The 20428-nt window shown below is 39.4% G+C and overlaps 1 protein-coding gene across 1 annotated transcript; it reads left to right on the top strand.

Moving 5' to 3' along the window:
• The first annotated feature begins 12043 nt into the window (after positions 1–12043).
• Positions 12044–13500, top strand: LOC108027089 (endoplasmic reticulum resident protein 44). The gene is made up of 2 exons (XM_017098305.2): positions 12044–12603; positions 12708–13500. The coding sequence occupies exons 1-2, from the start codon at positions 12044–12046 to the stop codon at positions 13375–13377; spliced, it is 1230 nt and encodes a 409-aa protein (XP_016953794.1). The 3' UTR covers positions 13378–13500.
• Positions 13501–20428: the final 6928 nt, after the last annotated feature.

The raw sequence follows: 20428 nt of genomic DNA, 5'->3' as shown, positions 1-20428 counted from the left end.
AAGCAAACATTTTAATATCTAATATCCACCAATATGTTCACATATACATACATAACATATATTTTCTATTGTGAGCTAATTAGTAATTGATCAAACAACTTTTGCCTTTATAAAAACATTGAATTATGACAGAAATAAACAACATTTTACAATGAGATTTAGGGATATAAAATTCTGGTAGTGCCGTGATCCATTATCCATTATCCGCTGTCGAAATATCTGAAAGCTTGCTCTGCTTTGCTTGCATGAGGATGCTGCCATTCCAGGGGGCACCCACTGTGGCAGCCCGCTTCTGTTTGCCGCTGATGACGACGTTGAAATCTTTAACGCGTTCTGCGCTGGCATGATCATTATCGCTGGTTTCGTTTTGCGCAACTGCTTCCCAACTCATTTGGCGTTGGTCCCACTGCAACTGCGGCAGAGCCCCGGCAGCAGCAGCAGCAGCAGCAATTGCAGCAGTCGGGCAGTCGGTTTTCGGTGATCCATCAATTGGACTCGTACTCGGGCAGTGTCCAAATGCAACTTCTGGCCATGATGTATGCTCATTGCAGCCAGCTCCTCGCGGAGGGGGAGCACGGTCTTTCTGGTCCGCTCCGTTCTTTGTTGGGCAATTTGATTTGCTACCATTTGGAAGACAAGTTGGCGGCTCCTGATTACTTGTTGTGGTGGCATCAAAAACAAATAAAAGCTTAAATTGTTTTCGGATCATAAAGCAAAAAGGGTTTAACCCATTGATTGTCGGTTGATTGCCATTTATGGCCCCCTTTTGGCGGTCGAGGATGTCTTTGTATCGCCAGTGGACCTGGGTGGTTTCCGCTGGTCTTCCTGTTTTTGGCGGTTTTACAACTTCACAGTTATGATTGGGCTAATGAGTGTAGAAAGGCAGTATCTCAAATTGTGCAGGAAGATCGCCCAGTAATTTGCGGTAGTTATTGTGTGAAACGAGTTGCGGGTTAAAACATTTATCGGAAATGCACAGCGGAAAATGTTTAAATTTTGTTACGGAAAGATCGGAAACAATCATTTACCTAAATACAAGAATGTTCTAAAATCTTGTTCTTAGAGCAGAGGAAAAAAAACTAATTTAAATAACGAGAAATGGTTGAAACTATGTACACACAATAGCTGTGGAATTAAAAAGGAATACATTTAGGCACTAGAACGTACTATTTTACAGTTGCTAAACTTTCCAATTACCAACACCCAGGAAAAATAAACTAACTAATAAACGATTCTTTTTTAAGTTAAAAGTAGGAAAACAAGATAGATTCCCCAAAAATATGCATATTGTGTGAGCCCATGGATTACGTATACGACTCAGTCTCGACCGTTTGTGAATGCAGATGATGAAAACTGGCCGGCCGCGACATTTACGAGCCATAAACTCCGAGCTTACATTGTAGCCGGCCACAACTAAAACTAATTGGGTCAAAACGCGTCTGCGAGGGTCCGGACAACACCTGTTGGCAGGTGGGCACTTGCGCTGAAGTGACCGCAATGACGTTTCACTCAGGGCCTGGGCATTGCATTTGCAATGCACAAATAAATAAATACATTTTTGACAGAAAGATGACGCGAGATGATGACAATAGAAGTGATGACATGGCCGATACCGAGCCCTTCCTCTTCCCCGGACACTGGCCATGTGGCCGGTCTACTCACCACCTGAAAAGACGTCCGGCGCACCTTTAGCTGCACCTAATTGTGCCCTCTCCGCTTTCGGGACACCAACATGGCTCAGAGCGCAGAGCAGCCTTTCTGGCAGCAGTTTCCACTGCCAAATGGCATAAATTTAAATTTTAATTTACTGCCTCGTCAATTGAAGTCGTGCCCGGGCACTTGGAACCCGTCCAGGTACGCGGTTAGCCAGGCCTGCTATTTTATTTCATTTCATTTATTTATTTTGAGCTACTTGCAAAATAATTGCATAAATAAATATTTTAAAAAAGGTACCCAGCCCGATCTCACGCACACTCGCCTCACTCCTCTCCCCTTAATTTGTTGTATTTTGATTACAATCGTTCGTCCGGCTGGAGCTGAGCAGATGTGGCAGAGTCGGCCAGCAGCTCCTCGGCCGCAGATTGAAGCGAAGTGATTGCCTTCGCCTCCGCCAAAGCCGATACGCTTGAACCTGTCCAGCGGACTGGCCCAGATCTCCTCGGACTGGGACAATTTATCAATGAAACGATGGATTCCAGATGCGAGAGCCGCGGCGCTGGTGGTGACATGAATTACGCAAATGTAAATGCCGACTTAGATACACAACGTCACAAGATCACAAATTGGATAGAACAGATCTCAGTACACTCACTTTTATTTTAATTATTATTGTACTGCCTTTATGTGGGTTTTTTTTTTATCAAGGATACTCGGATTGCCTGTAACAATGTTTTAAATTTATGTTATTTGTAACAAGTTCGATTAAATCAACCGAATCTAACAAAGTGCGTTTAACAGCATTAAAGTAAACATTTTTCTAAATTTATATAGATTATCACACGAAAGATGACCACCATGTTTTTTTGCAGAAAGTATGCAACATATACAAAATTATCTACCACACCTTAATAATAATTGGAATTGGAGAATTGGATCTTGAAAAAGTCTTTAATTCCATATAAAAAGTAACCAGTCTACAACATTTTATTCAGCACTCACGCCTATGTTATTTGTTGCAGACATTGCACGAATTATGCAAAATTCCTCAGAATGTTCTCCTATCTTTTTATTACTTCCCGTTCCACAAGAGCGCCTTAATATACAATAACAACTTAATCCCCCGGCCCATCAAAAAACGAATCTGACCCCCACGAACATATACAAAGAAGGCGACAGCGAGTTGACATATGCACACACGATTAACAAGTGTTTAAATCACAATAAAACTTTAAATCCCAGCAGATAAAGCAATAAAACCATAAAAAAGTCCAAGAAAGAAAATCCAAAATAAACGAACTCGATTCCTGATTGTCTGTCATTGGCTTCTGGGACGAAGGCATGCAAAAAACTTTGCTGCCACAGAAGGAACAAGGAAAAAATACAGAACTTACGCACCCAAAAATTGGTCAATAAAATCATCGACAAAACTTTTGTTTAGCCGAGTACAAAGGACACCCAATCGCAAGGGCAAGGAGATGACAGCGAGAAGGAAGGCAGGGAAATAACTTTTTGCGGGGCGTGTGCGCTGGGCCAGTGGACAAAAAACATTCCCAGGGCAATAAAAATGACAGCAGTTACAAAGTGGCAGCGGGAGACACGACCGCTGGCAAGGAACTTCGCAGACGCTGGCTCACACGCACACTGAGCCAGAGATTAAGCCAATTTAACAGATGCTTAAAGTCAGAACACTCGTAATCACATATCGGATTAACGCGGCCTAGTGTGAGCTGCGCTGCAGCCTGCGGTCGAAGCGCAGGAGCGACCCACAAGTGACTCACTTGCATCGGAGGAATGCTTGACGGGGAATACCCTTCACAAGAGGTTTAAGTAACATCCTCGCAGTCGTCGGAAAGGCACGAAAGTATTTTGAAGATTCACTCAAAGTGACAGGATTCATATAACATTTTACATATTATAATGTTCTATCGAGTACTCCTTCTTGAGATTCTTTTTTATTTCTTGGTTCCATAATTACACTAGAAGAGATGAGCAAGAAGAGAGTTTGATTTTCAATTTTTTTTTTGGGTATATTACTTGCATTTAATTTTTTTGGCTTAAAAATCATTAATTAATAGTAAATAGTTATTTAACAGCATATTGGAAAGAATGTATTTATTAAAAATGTAAAAGAAATCGATAAAAATTAATATCGAACAATAGCTATAAATGTTTATATATTATGCCAACAGAATATTTGTAAAGTTTGGGAGTCACAAATTATTTTAATAAGTTGAAAGTGTAATAAACCCTAATCACAACTTGTATTGTATATTAAAACATACATAATAAGTTTGCGAGCCCAAGGATTCTTCACCAAGTAGCGTATCCCTTAGTCGGTAGTGCGTTGCCGACACCAGGTCCTCAAATTTATTTGGTTGACATTTGCGGGCTACCGAATACGCGATCCTCTTCTGAGTTCTGAGTTCTGCCGCCGCCAATGCTGTTCCCCTTGCATTTATTTCACTTTTATTTTTCCGTTTTTTCCCGAGCTTTTTTCATTTCAAAATCGCGGCATAAATTCCCCAATATATCCAAAGCGTGGTCTTGGCTCAGCACATTTTTGGGTCTTTTTCAGTCCACTTTTTTGCCGGGTCCTCAGCTACTTTGTCTTTGCCGTTGCCTGCCATGGGGCAAATCCTTTAGACGACGTCGCATGTTTGCCTTTTTTTGGCACTCTGTGTTCATATGATTTTATTTTTTCCTGCCCATTTGCGGCGTTTTGATATGTTACCCGGTAGCCGGGGAGCCCTGCTCCTTTTTTTCCGGCGTGGTGTTGGTGTGTTGCCTGCGGTTATGGCTGGAAAGGACCCATGCCCATACCCATTACCCATACGATTCTCGTACCGAAATGAGCCACTTAAAGCGATGAGATTTTTGGCGTCTAACGGCGACGTCGGCGGCGTTTATCAAATAAATATCTTTGAAATATATAACAAATAATGAAATACTGTCGCAGTCTGGATCAACGAGTCCGCATTGGTGTTATTAATTGCGGGCAATTGATTTGATTCGTTCTGAGGGGGTTGGAAGTCCCATGCATCATCCTTAAAGATCATCTAATGCTACCGCCCCTGCAAGGACCACCCAGCATCATTAGCAGGCACTGACCAGACATCTGAGGTCCGGGACCGAATTAATTGAAACATTACCTAAGCAAACGTTGCCCAAACGGTGAAACCAACCCGAAAGTTCTCAGGCTAATTGAATTTCCCGTGTCCTTCCGCCTGCCACCGACCCTCCTCCTTCTGTATGTTGGAGTCCTAGAAAAATGAATGTCTCGCATTTTAAGTGCCGCCTGTGGTCGCTGCTTGTTTGTTTTTTTTTTTATGGGTCTTTGTTGGCCTGTGTTTTCACGCATAAAAATTAAAGTCCCATAGCTTTTGTTTGTATGGGTTTCCCCACAAGTTCAGACCCTCTTTACCAAGTTCCTCCCCTCAACAATTGGCTTTTGTTGCAAATGTTGCTATCATTAGTCGGCCGGCTACTTAACACGACATTGATGTGGCTTAATTATGCCTGCGATGATCTAGCTGGAGCAGGGAAAAGAGATCCCAAGGGGTAGTCATGGGTAAGTATGACTAGAGATTCTAGAGCAATGTTTAAAATAAATAATCCTAATACTAAGTTAAATTAAAGTGTCTATTTGCATTTGTAGAAATATTTATTTCATGTATTTTCGTGCCTAATAACTCCAAAAGAAATATTAGGACCCCAGCTGTACGTCTCTGCCTTTAACCAAAGACCTCTTTAATTGTGGTACATTGAGGCCGAGTCGAACCTTTTGCTCTCACACGAGGTGGGAGCGTGGTAATTCATTAAAACTGAAACTGGCAAGAACAGCTCTATAAACATTTTGGCCTTGCTGATGAGCCGCCCCAGAAAGCCGTTAATGATGTGCCCCACGGCAGACGATTGTGATTGCTAATGTCCCTGAAATGGGTGGATAGATGGATGGAACCCACGGAAGACGGGGCAGATGGACAGCTTGGAATGGCTTTGCCCGGTTGACACTCGCTAGCGGTTCAAGTGGCGCTGTGCATCTCAATCTCAATCTCGAGATTGACTAATGGAGGACGGGCAGGACGTGTTGATTGATTGTTTTTCCATGTAAATCGCAGGACGAATTAATCAATGCTAATGACACTTTCCCACTGAGCTGCAGCCACCCAGAAACTGCGTCAAACGGAAACGTCTAGCCGAAAGGAAAAAATAAAAGGGATGTCCATGCTACAATTCTACAAATTGCATTTTAAGCGGATTTATGTCCACACTGCAATTTTTTACAAAAGGATTTGCTGGCTCTTGAATCTGTACCTCGAAGGAAGATAACCTTGATTTACGTTTGTCTTGTGTGCGTTAATTACCCATAAGATACTTATGCTCATTAAAGCATAGATAGGGATACGCACTGCCACGAGAACGTTCGTATCTTAATCATGATTTTATGCTAATGTGTCGCAGCGTCTTGTAACTACCAGATTACAAGATACCGAACTGCGACATCTCAACTCTTGCCAACTCGAACGCGTATCCCTTAGATACACCCGAGCAGAGTTGCCAGTTTAGCTCATTTCAGGCTGTATTTCTTGAAAGAAGGGGCACAAATTTGTATTTATTAAAGGTTTTAACTAAACTCTAAATATATAACACATCATTTATAAAAATGTATACAAAGCTACTTTTTTGTCTAGTGAGACTATCCATGTTCCTTCCTTTCAAGTGCAAAAGAACAAGATTTTTTAAGATTTAGGATCTGGTTTATTACGAGCCGAAATTTAATTAAATTTGCTGTGAAAGGCACCTATTTTAAAATATGAGTTTATTTTCATATATTGTCAAAAAAAATTAAATTTGAATATTTAAATTAAAAAATATTATTAATTTTTTTTAAAAAAAAAACAAAGAATTCAAAAAAAAGAAACAGTCATTGCTAAGAAGTGGTTTTTTAAGAAATAAATTGAATATATATACTGACAAATAGTACAATTTTTAGCTTTTCAAAATCTAGAGGAGTTTCACTGCAAAGGACTTTCATTTACAGGACAACCGCACGGCGTTGGTTTACGCCCACTTGGCTACTCGGTTTTTTGGGCGCGTCAACCCTTTTGCGGCTCTAGTACCTTGACTTTGTTTTCCTCGCTGTTTGCCATTTAGCATTCAACATTTAACATTTCGCAGCTAAACCGGCCCCCGTTGCGAACTTGCTCGCTGGCCGTCCGCTGCATGCAAGGGTTGCTTTGTGCCGCGTCCATTGCACTTTGGCTGGAAGGCAGGCGACTTACCAGTACATCTATAATTACGTCACCTTGCCGTGGCAGTCATGGCCCGACAACTTGGGCGGTGCCCCGAGCTGCTGAAGACCTTTAAGACCTCGTCTTTAAGACGTTCATTGGGTAGGACAAGTCCTGCAATATTGACCACAACTGAGGACAAACGAGCCGCCCACATGTCCTGTCAGTAAGCTCATTTTATGCACGGAAACAAATTGATATAGTTTTTGCTGATAACTTGTTTTCCAATAAATTTACATCAATAATTTTCACCAATAGTATTACCGTTTATTCAAAAGAAAAACTTAATAAATTCTGTAGATTGTGTGACAACACGGCGGATTTCAAACAAACCATCCCCAAACGATTTCTATGGAGGATTACTGTCAATGTATATTGATATTTAATAACAATGAATATTATTATGTATTTAGAAAATAATTCATTACCCGCATGATTCTTTCAAACAATTTTCGCGCACTGCAGCATCGAGAAGAAGATAATGCTGAAAAATTTATAAGCGGCTTGCTGGCTGAAAAAGAAAGTTTGAAAGCTCACGTGTCTACAAGGTTTTTCTTAGCCTGATTTATATGTGAAATATTGTCGGCTGTAGATGGAACCCCAAGTTGACACGTCCTGTGGTCAGGCCAAAAGATAATAACACAGCACATGTGAGCCATTCGTACAGCCAGGACTTTCCACTCCTCATTGGGGTGGGCCTCACAATACTTCCCTGGACCTTCGTTTTCCTGATTTTTCACACTTGCTTGGCCCTTCCCAGCAACAGCTGGCCCACTGCTGCTCCCTCTTTTTATTATTAACTTTTCCGTTCCGATTTTGGTCACGTTTGATAAGCTTCAACTAATAATTCATGAATGGACAGCTGTTGCTACTGCTCCTGCTGCTCGGCGATGATTTTTAAATATGATTTGAATGAGTTTATAAGTTTGTTTATTTATTTAATGTGAGAACCACATAAACGGGCGATTTCTCCCCTGGGGGTGGTTTCGCTTTAACTTCGGATTGATTGATGTCCTTTCGCAGACAATCATTAGCTACGAGTTGTCGATTCTCTTACCCTCTTAAAATCTCCAAGCTGCCACGCCCCTTAGACTGTGAGTGGCGTTGACAGCTTGCCAAATTGTCTGCTGAAAATTCGTCTTGAACTGCAGACATGGTCCCGTGACCAAGACGCATCATTAGCATCCAAGTCTCCCAGTCTATCATCTATGTGGCTGGCAAGGAAAGTTCCCGTCTGTACTTTATATTATTTTTACCACACTGTATATTTCGGACCTAGGCACTTCCTATATGCTAGTAAATATAAGGTTAGATGTAGATATCAAAGTGTGAAAGTAAAGTAAAGTATAACTTACACTCGCAATCTTTGGAATGGGAGCATTCTGAAATTCAAGCCATATGTTAAAAACGATTTTTATTTAATTTTGGTAAAATTTCTTACTCAAAGGTGCATGCACTACTAAAAGGTCACCTAGAGTTATGAAAACTTAGTTACTTTCAATAATATGAAAAATAAAAGTGGATACTTACAGAATGGCGGCACCCAAATAGAATTTGCAATACTGAACAAGAAAGATATAATAAATTTAGAGAAAAGCATGTTCTGCGGCTGCAAATATTCTACGGAGAGATTATTTAGATGGTCTTAAAACATTTCAAAAATTTTTGTCAATGTGGTTTTCTCGAAAGCGTGAAGCGCAAAAAAAAAACGCATTGGCTTTTAAATAACCATTAAAACGAAAACAAGTTCCACACAAAATATAATTTTAAATGTCCAAGTGTGCAAAACGAATCCATTGGGAAGTTTTCGATTATTTAAATTTGATGTATCGAATTTGTTCTCTTCCATAATTGTAGTGACTTTCATTTATTAAATTTAATTTATTTCCATTTAACTTTCCCTCAGAACTTAATTTAAGTTTAAAAAAAATACTTATTCGTTTTTTCAGAAGAAGACAATATTATCCTAATATTACAGAGGGCAAAAAAAAGAGAAAAATGAAATTTACTAAACAACCAAAAAACAAGAAAGGAAGTTATCTTTGACAAGCCGAAGTTTGTATACTCTTGCAGTTATAAGAAATAATCAATGTTAGTAACACCATTTTCATTGTTGTTAGCTTCAGTAATATTAAAAACTATGTTTGTTAATAAAATGTTCATTATTTCTCTGATTTCTTTAACAACTTTATGGCAGAGTCGTTGCAGCGCACCAGGAGGGAGCGAAGGCGACTACTATATATACACGAAGAAATGAAAATATAGGTTTTGCCAAAACTGAATGAATGGCATACGAAGACTTTATGAAAATCAATTGGTTTGGGAAAATATATTACTAAATTTTTTCCCCTTTAAAATGTGTTTTTGATTGATTCAAAACTAATTTAAAAATGCTACTTTCAAGCGTAGTAGGTTATATGTAAAACAAGAAAGAAGTTCACTTCGGCAAGCCGAAGTTTGTATTCCCTTGCAATTATAAGAAATAATCAACTTTAGTAGCACCAGTGATATTAAGAAAAAATCATTTCATTCTTTTTTTAGACAATTTTTTTACATCTATATGTTAGAGTAGTCCGATTTTTATTAAATTTAATTCGAAATTTTTAAAAATATAAAAAATTATATTCCCAATATTATACGATAACATGTCAAAAAGCCCCAAAGCTATAATTTGTTTTATAATATTTTCCCACCAATTTTCTGATCGTTCGTATAGCATCTATATGATATAGTCTTTCGATTTTGATAAAATTAAATTCGAAATTCTGAATTAATTAAAATATGCTATTTCCAAGAGTAGGAGGTGACATGTCAAAAAACACCGAAGCTATAATTTGTTTCATATTATTTTCCCACCAATTTTCTGATCGTTCCTATGACAGCTAATGATATAAGCGTCCGACTTAGATTAAATTTAATTCGAAATTCGGAACTAATTAAAAAATTGTATTTCCAAGCCCAAAAGGTTATGTGTCAAAAAACACCGAAGCTGTAATTTGTTTCATATTATTTCCCAACAAATTTTCAGAAAAAATGCTATTTCCAAGAGTAGGAGGTAATATGTCAAAAAACACCGAAGCTATAATTTGTTTCATATTATTTTCCCACCAATTTTCCGATCGTTCCTATGACAGCTATATGATAAGTTGTCCGATTTTGATAAAATTATATTCGAAATTCGGAACTAATTGAAAAATGTTATTTTCAAACTTAGAAGGTTATAAAACACCAAAGATATAATTACTCATAGAGTAAAAGGGTATACTAGATTCGTCGGAAAGTATTTATTTTTGATCAGGATCACTAGCCGCGTCGATCTAGCCATGTCCGTCTGTCCGTATGAAAGCTGAGATCTCGGAAACTATAAGAGGTACGACAGGCATACTTCTGGGGTTCCACGCCCACAATCCGCGAAAATCTGTAGCGCCTACAGTTTTTATGATAGAGTAAAAATTTTAACAGATTTAAAGCTATAATTTGTTTCATATTATTTTCCCACCAATTTTCTGATCGTTCCTATGACAGCTAATGATATAAGCGTCCGACTTAGATTAAATTTAATTCGAAATTCGGAACTAATTAAAAAATTGTATTTCCAAGCCCAAAAGGTTATGTGTCAAAAAACACCGAAGCTGTAATTTGTTTCATATTATTTCCCAACAAATTTTCAGATCGTTCGTATGGCATCTATATGATATAGTTTTCCGACTTAGATAAAATTTAATTCGAAATTCAGAACTAATTAAAAAATGCTATTTCCAAGAGTAGGAGGTAATATGTCAAAAAACACCGAAGCTATAATTTGTTTCATATTATTTTCCCACCAATTTTCCGATCGTTCCTAGGACAGCTATATGATAAGTTGTCCGATTTTGATAAAATTATATTCGAAATTCGGAACTAATTGAAAAATGTTATTTTCAAACTTAGAAGGTTATAAAACACCAAAGATATAATTACTCATAGAGTAAAAGGGTATACTAGATTCGTCGGAAAGTATTTATTTTTGATCAGGATCACTAGCCGCGTCGATCTAGCCATGTCCGTTTGTCCGTATGAAAGCTGAGATCTCGGAAACTATAAGAGGTACGACAGGCATACTTCTGGGGTTCCACGCCCACAATCCGCGAAAATCTGTAGCGCCTACAGTTTTTATGATAGAGTAAAAATTTTAACAGATTTGGATTTGTCTTATCAATACCTCTCGACTGACCTAAAATGTGCCACGCCAACTTTAACGCCCACAAACGGCTTAAACGCTTAAATCTGTTTGCCGCCCACATAACATCTACTGAAATAGTCGGTAGGTGGCGCCCTAAAATAACACTTTGCTGCTTTTATATTTCCGTAACCCTTTTGCTCCCTTAAGCTGAGTAACGGGTATCTGATAGTCGAGGCACTCGACTATAGTGTTCTTCCTTGTTTTTTTTTTTAATTTGTTCCCAATTAGTGCTTTCCGGCTGGTACCGACTTATATTCGACCAAGAAAAAACGAAGACTTTTGGAAAAGTTTTACACCGATATATTTATAACTGATGACTAGTTGCGTAGAAACAGACGGACATACGGTTATGGCTAGATCGACTCCTTTAGTGATGCTGATCAAAAATAAATATACTTTATCTGCTCTGAAACGTATCCTTCACTGCGTTGAAAACTTCGGACTGAAATAATTATATCTTTTGCAAAGGAATACCAAAGCTCAAAACTTTACAAATGTCAAGTTTAAACTTAGATTCAATTACTTAAGTGTCCCTGACAATAATTAACAACAACACAAAACCCTTTGGTACCCATTTATTTATAAGCACATGCTTCTTCTCAATCAATCAAATATCGGTGGTTGGTCTCCCAAATTGTTCCTAGGTTCCAAAGCGCTTGACATGCCCAGGAGAGCGATAGCGAGAATGATCGAACACACCAGCTTCATGATTGTAAATGTTGTTTCAAAACCAGAAATGATCTTAAATGTTGGTAAACTTCCATGGGAGTGGAGCGAATCTGTTAAGTACGCGCCTAATTTTAAAATCTGGCGAATCCAATTTCGTCTCGTTCCCTAAAAACAACCCATAAACTTCATCAGTCACGTGAAGATGAAGGTGGCCGGCACTCGGGAAGTCCTCACTTTGTTGGCAGTCCTAGTTACTCAACATTCCCTCGTCACTGGAAACTCCACGGTGGTGGTTACCCACGAAAACGTTCAGGGACTCATCGATTCCAATGAGTTGCTGTTGCTCAGTTTTTATACGGAGTGGTGCCGCTTTAGTAAGATTCTGGAACCTATTTTCGAGGAGGCGGCGGCGAAGATACATCAGAAATTCCCCGAACATGGCCGTGTGATCCTGGGGAAAGTAAACTGCGACAAAGAAGAAGTGCTGGCCGACCAGTTCAATATAATCAAGTATCCGACGATAAAGATCGTCAGGAACGGGTTGATTAGCAATCAGGAGTACCGTGGCCAGCGATCTTTGGAGGCGTTTATGCAGTTTGTGGAAAGGGAGCTGTCGGATCCGATCAAGGAGTTCCACAGCATCGATGAGCTGAAAGGCGCAGAAGTGGGTCATGGCATAGTAATTGGATATTTCATTTCGAAGGACCACGTCGAATATGATACATATCGCCGGGTAGCGAGCCTAATGCGTAACGACTGCAGGTAAGCTCGGGCTACTTAATGTAAATTTAAATAACTACCTACACACACACACAAAATTGATTTAAATAGTTATTAATTGCACCATTTTGACCCCCAAATGAAAGGTTCCTTGTGGGCTTCGGTGACTTGACCAAGGATCTTCGACCACCTGGCAAGAACGCCCTCATCTTTCGAGGGGATCCCTCGATTCCAAATCCAAAGCAGTCATACAGTGAGTACCAAGGCAACAAGACAAGCTTTAAAGATCTGACCGCATGGATCGATACTAAGTGTGTACCCGTGGTTCGAGAAGTTACGTTTGCTAACGCCGAGGAGCTGTCCGAGGAGGGACTGCCTTTTGTATTGCTGTTTTACAACAAACAAGATTTGGGCCCTATTCAGGAATTTAAGAAGGCAATTCATAGCCAGCTAGAGAATGAGACGAGGGTTAATTTCCTGACTGCTGATGGAGAACTCTTCAAACACCCGCTCTACCATTTGGGCAAGTCCCCGGGAGATCTGCCAATAATCGCCATCGATTCATTCATCCACATGTACCTTTTTCCGCGGTACGAGGATATTCACGTGCCCGGCGTCCTCAAAAAGTTCATAGATGATCTTTTCAACGGATCCCTTCATTTTAATTTCCATTCAACCGAAGAGTCTGACGAAAAATCTGAGTCTACGATCGAGCCCACTCAACTCCCACCGGTTGTCCACGAATCCAAGTTTAAGGAACTTATGCCCTCGAAACACCGCTATACGTTGATCAACCGTTCTAGAGACGAGCTGTAGGTCCATCTAAAAATACATTTATCCTTTCGCTTCAATCTTTGTTAGCTTATTATATAATTTCTTTGGTACAATACCGCTGCAGTAATGTTTTTAAATAAAATAAAATTAAATAGTGTTAGCGTACACTTTTAAATGGATTTTCTAAGGAAAAATAATAATATTATTATTAAAAAAATCACTGTTTTTATACCCCTTACTCGCCCTAAACTGTGGCAGCCACAGTTTACTAGAAAAAAATCCTACGGCCACGCCCGCTCTCCCCTACATATGCTAAAAACGCTTAAATCTGACTGTGTTGCTGCTTATACATCTCCATTTCCCTTTTTATACCCTTGCAGAGGCTATAATGATTTCAGTCAGAAGTTTGCAACGCAGTGAAGGAAACGTTTCCGACCCCATAAAGTATATATTTACTTAATCAGCGTCCGTTCGCAAAACTAGTCTCTCAGTTTTAAAGCTATCGGGCTGAAACTTTCCCAAAAGTCTTCTTTCTATTACAGGTAGTATATATGTTGGGACCAGCCTGATCGGACTACAATATCTTATAGCTCCAATAGGTACTATCGCGTAAAAAATTAAGAAAAATTATGTCTTCGGTGTTTTTTAGCATATAAAGTTCTAAGCTTGGAAATAACATTTTTAAATTAGTCTTGAATTTCGAATTAAAATTTATCAAAATCGGACGACTATATCATATACCTATCATAGGAAGGATCGGAAAATTGGTGGGAAAATAATATGTACCAAATTATAACTTTGGTGCTTTTTGACAAATAACCTTCTAAGATTGGAAATAACATTTTTCAATTAGTTCTGAATTTCGAATTCAACTTTATAAAAATCGGACCATATTCGGATCATATAGCTGTCATAGGAACGATCAGGAAACAAGTTATATATTAAAGAAGATTATTTCTCTTAACTGCAAGGGTATACAAACTTCGGCTAGCCAAAGTTAACTTCCTTTCTTGTTTCCCCTTAAGCTGAGTAACGGGTGTAGGATAGTCGAGGAACTGTAGCGTTCTTCCTTGTTTTATATAAAATAATAAAAACCTTAAAATAATAATTTGCGTAAATTCAATAAAATAATAGACAGGAATGCTATTCAAGGTAATGAAAGTATTTTATATAAACACTTTAAAATATTTTAATGGTAATTTGCCACGGAAAAACGCTCCTTGGCTATGAAGGTAAATGTTTTCACAAGCCACTTGTCCAACATTGAATGCCCAATTTCGGACGCTGTGACAAATCGAACACCCATCAGATATGGACATCTCATCAGACAGTCCAGGAGATGACACGTGCCTTGATATCGATATTTCTTGGAAGATCGTTTCCATCCAAAACAGGAAACCCGATTTCATTTGAATATGTCTTGCCGTCTGCTCTACGGCAGACCATATAGATACTAATAAACTCATTAGTCAAGCATCTCGCAAACAAATCTCACAGGCACAGAATACCAGTACAGTGCGTAAAGCTGCTCGACGTGCAGATAGAATTTAATTATTTACATGATTAGAGTAAAAAAAAATTTTAATTTGATAGAGATTTCAAGAAGATCAGAAAAAACCGAAACAAGAATAAAATGTACGCAAAAAAATATATTAAAATAATATATTAATACTAAAAAAATGTCTTACAAAGAATCTGTCACAAAAAAAAAGTGTTTAAGCACAAAGGATTTTAAATTAAATCAAGGAGTGGACCGTTTTAAATTTTCAATTTATAACGACGCCAAAGAAGGAAAACGTAATGCATTTGATTTTATATTTATCCACGATTAGGAAAACCTTTGAACAATGATTCAAATTAAGTTTGTTTAATTTTAATTAATTTTGATAATAGCTTTTAAGGTACGTAATGATGGAGGTATAAACTGAGCACTTTACCTATGTGCTTACCACAGTAAGGAGCTGAATGGAGTGCTTCTGGAAGCTCCAGTTCGGAAACAGAATGTAATATCCTCGAGGGAGTGTCGCTGCACTCCTTTTTCGTGTCGAACCCCGGAGCGAACACTTTTACTCCAATATTGTCATAATTAATAATATCTTTATGGTCACAAGCCAGCGGACAAACGAGCGTGACTCGAGATGAAGTATCTGCAACTGCGGCGAGTGCAGCTGCAGGTGCAAGTGCCTCTAATCAGCGTCAGCAGCGCGTGCCACTCGCGTTGTCACCTGCACAATTATAGAATTTTCCATAGTCGGGCAGCGCTGGTCGCCAAAATGGCCAGCTCCCAAAATGGTGTCCCGGCAAGAGTCCGCGCGAAGTGTCCGCCATAAATAACTGCCAATAAATGTCAACGGTTTTGGCGCATTAACATAACAACTAAGCCGAATTCGTTGACAGCTGGCTGCTTTTTCTTGGTGCCTTGCCTGGGCAGCATCTTCCATCCATCCAGCCACCGGCATCATTATTTCTCGGGCCACAATTGAAATAATCGCCTTTTAATCGCCTACGCCTCGACGGACTGACTTGGCTCCAATTACCGCTGCAATCGTTAACTCTTCAGGCTGACAGCCTAGTTGGTCAAGAGCTCTTCAATTGCCACTGGGATCATCAGGCCGATCGACGTACTATAGTCGCGGAAGTCACGTGCGGAAGTTTTGAAACTTTCTCAGTTCCAGTGTTGGCCGACAAACATGCGAGTTCTAGATTAAAGCTGGAAAAACTTCCGTTCACAATTTACGTACTGTCTTTTTTTGGAAATTAACCTAGTTATTAAAGGTAGTTACACTTTGTTATATTTTACCGTTAGTAGGACAGAAAGATGACCAGAGCAAGCGTGTGCTAAGAAACCAAAAAAGTAGATAAATCGTCTTCACCATCGGAAATGAATGGAAATTAGTTATACGTATTTTCTTAAAAGCAATTTTTAGTTTGTGCAATTTTAGACCAATAACATAACATATAAACCATATAAAACATATTAATTTTTGTAATGAATAAAATAAACAACAAATTACAAATGTAACTAAAATATTTACTAGTTCTTTTTAAACCCTTTATTATATTCTGTTTCTGTCGCAGGCAATAGCAAAGAGCAAACTAACCAGAATTTTCCAGATGATACAGATTTAATCTCCAATGTGCTCCTACTTAAATCCCAAAAAAGCCACAAGGCCCAGCGAAACCCCGGCTGACAATTACAATGGCAGTTTCCAGTGGTCAAGTGTGTGATATTTCAATTAAAACTTAACGGGCAAGTCATTAAACGGCAGATACAACTTGTACAGCAATCGGAGGGAAAACAAGATGCCGCAAAAAGCGCAAATGTCGCAGCAGACGGGCAAAAATCGACAGAAACAGCAGAAATATCGGCGGCAGCGGCCGTTTGAGAGAGCTCAACATATTCAAAGTTGTGCCCGAGCGCGATTCCAATTTCATTTTGTGCCCGGTGACGGGGCAAAAACCATTTGCCAGCACCAATGGAAAAAACACAAACAAAACGTTTTTGTTTAATTAAATTAACAAAATACGCGTCGGGTGAGCGGCTAAAAAACTCGGTTATTTGCACGCAGGCCAGCACGCCAACACGTGTTGCAGAGTTGGCCCAGAGAGCGCGGCCAAAAGAGAGGGACTGGCTCGAAGCCTGCTCTTAAGCCGCGTTCTGTCCCACTTCCACCGGCTGCCTCAGTGCCTCCATCTCACTCGAGACTCCATTCAGTTGGTGGCCACTCGCTCGCGCGCCTTGGATCTGTGGCTCATGCGCCCTGTTGTCTCGCTCTGCGGCACTCGGCCAACCCGTTCTGGCCAATCGGCAAAAAGCGGCCAAAAAACAGGCGGAGCCTCTCCGGAACCTCGGTGCATCGCAGCCGGGTCGGGCGCCCTAGGCCCTGGCCAGAAGCCCAGAGCCAGGCCATAAGCCAGCACCGAGACCCTGCCCCTGCGCCATTGCAGCTGTCTGGAGAGTCTGTCAACCATTTGGCGTCCATGACCAAGCATGACGGCTATCTGGGCCCTGTTTCTGCCGCCTCTGCTTCTGCTCCTGACTTGGCCACTACTCCAGCTTGCTGGCTGGCATTTTGACATTTCGCTCCGAGGCTTCTGGAGTCCGTGGCGCCGCACTGCAGCATCTGCAGCCACATCAGTTATCTGTCCCGCTGCGGTTTGCGGCGATAAATGTGCGCCATCATGCAACTGGAAGCGACTTTGCATTGCGGTCCCGGAGTCGCAGATCGTGCAACTGTGCTCCCCAAAAAACATTACCCGAAATGACAAGCCAAAGCAAGTAAAAGGTTTTCAAATAAGTTTGAAGCTTTTTGGGGTTTTAATTAGGCTAAACCCAATGCAGAAAGAAGACATATTTTTGCTTGGCTTCTGCTTTTATAAAATGTTAGTTTTTTCCCTTTTCCCTTCCCTTTTATATGAATATAGTTTAAACAACTACAACATATAAGTAGTAAGATACCGACCTCAATGTTAAAATAATTATGACACAACTTTATGTACTCCTGCAGCTTAGACCATTTTACACATTTAAAATCTTAGTTTAGTATTTTCGACGACGGTTATATAATGTTGTCGACCGATTTTTAAATAATTATTTAATCAGTTACGCGGTTAGTCAAAAGGAATGTTATAATTACAAAAAGTATAGCAGAAGGAAGCGTTTCCACAAACTTACTTGTATAACTTGGATACCATCAAAGCTATAAAGTTGGGATTGGGCATATAATTAAGTGTAACGTAAGTGTTTAAAATTAAGTGTAACGGGCATCTAATAGTCGATTAACTTGATAGTATTATTCATGTATGTAATTCGAAATTCAGAACTATTTTAAAAATGTTATTTTCAAGCTTATAAGGTTATATGTTAAAAAACACCAAAGATATAATTTTTATGTCATGTTTTCATACTAATTTTGCGATCGTTCCTATGTCAGCTATATGATATAGTCGCCGGATTTTGATAACATTTAATTTAATTTAAAAAACACCTAAGATATAATTTTTCAATATTATTTAACCACTAATTTTCCGATTGTTCCTATGGGAGCTATATGATATAGTCGTCCGATTTTGATAAAATTTAATTCGAAATTCAAAACTAATTTAAAAATGTGATATCCAAGCTTAGAAAGGTAAATGTTAAAAAAACACGAAATAAATAATTTTTTTTTAATTTTTTCCCCGATAGTTCCTATGGGAGCTATAAGATATAGTTGTTTGATCCGGTTGGTTCCGACTTATATACTACCTGCATTAGAAGGAAGACTTTTGGGAAAGTTTCAGCCCGATAGCTTTAAAACTGAGAGACTAGTTTTGCGGACGGACAGACGGACATGGCTAGATCGACTCGTCTTGTGGCGCTGATCAAGAAAATATATATATACTTAATGGGGTCGTCTCCTTCACTGCGTTGCAAACTTCTGACTGAAATCGTTATACCCTCTGCAAGGGTATAAAAATTGCATGCTCATTATTTAAGAACGTTCGGGCTCAAAAAATGCTCATATCGAGCACTTTTTGGAATTTTAATGTCTGTCAACTCTTATAATTCCTGTTTATTCTCAATGTGATGTATAATGTGCATAAATTGCACAATGTTAATGCCCGTGCATTAATATTATTCCGTTTCAGTTTTCAATACTTACTTCTTAACTTCTAGCGTATATTAAAAAAACAGTTTAATATTTGTATACTTATTTAAAAATTATTCGTCCTTAATTCTTTCCTGAACCTTCTTACTTTATTATTAAATCGTTCTTGTTTTTATTTCAAATATGACTATATTATAATTATTCATACTTGATTGAAGACCGAAAGGTTCTTAAACTGAGTATTTTCGGTCTCGAAAATTCGTGCTTAAAAGCAGTTTTTTTCTTGGGTTCTGTATTTTCCATGGTTGGCGAAGTTTTGACAACGAAAATACTTGGTTCAAGCACGGAAGATTTGATTTTTTTCTGAGTGCACCTACTACTAAACCTAATGCATAGTTTGTTATTCAGGTTTAAATTTTAATAATTCAATTTTTTGTACAAAATTTAATCAAACTATATGTTTGTTCCTATATAACATATATAGGTCCGACCGGGGACTTGCACAGATTTTATTTGAAAAAAGTTTGAGGTTGATAGCTATGAGCTTGAACAGGCTTACGACTCGGCTCGCGAGATGGTTAATAACATAGGGTTAAAAACGCATTTTTGACTGCATTACAAACTTCCAACCAAACGGATAGTACCCTCTGCAAGAGCCTGAACACCATTTTGCTCGATTGATAAATTATTTACGCAGTGCGCCAGCTGCCAGTTATCTCCGAGCCATCGAAATGGCTGGCATGCAAATACAAAATGGCATTGATGACAGTGCAAACAAGGGCGGCGACAGTCGCAGCCGATAACAAAACTCGCACTGGCTGCACTCAGCCAAATGAAAATCAACACGAAGGGCGCATAAAATGGCAGCCAGAACAATGAGAGGCCGTAAAAAATACGTAATTGCGGCGGGCGGCAATTAGGTGAAATAATCAAATTGGCTGATAAACCGAAAGGGAAACTGCCGGACATTAAATTCACCGCCGGCAGAACGAGCAGCGATCGCTAAATGAAGCAATTTCCTAGGGATTCGCATATGGAAAAGCGGGCTACATTGTTGCCAGTGGGAACATGCATGCCTGGCATACTGCTGCGGGCTGCATTAAGGCCTGGGTCCCCAGGTGGACGGGCCATTGCATTGATTAACTGAATAAACGGCCTTCCCATGCAGCACTTGCATTTTAATTTCGTTCATTTCGACCTTTTCCCCGAGGAGCGGCAGTTGCAGTTGTCACAGCCAAAATCTGCCGCCTTCTCCCACCCGCCGGCGACACATGTCCGTGCCCATAAAAAATGCCTTGTCAGGGGTTCAAAAAGAAGTAAAAATTTAAAAATATATAAGGACGCTGGCAAAAAGATGCCAATCCAGGGGCGAGCAGTGGAAAAGAAATAAGCCAAGTGCTCCAATAAAAATTCCACCGCCTTCGCCTTGCCGGCCTGCTCGCACACACTCGCCCTCTCTGTCCCGCCCGCTCTCTTTTTTCATCCGCATTTGCGCTTTTTTT

This window comes from Drosophila biarmipes, chromosome 3R (genome assembly GCF_025231255.1).
Source record: "Drosophila biarmipes strain raj3 chromosome 3R, RU_DBia_V1.1, whole genome shotgun sequence".
NCBI classification, from domain to species: domain Eukaryota; kingdom Metazoa; phylum Arthropoda; class Insecta; order Diptera; family Drosophilidae; genus Drosophila; species Drosophila biarmipes.
This window is presented reverse-complemented; position numbering and strand designations above follow the sequence as displayed.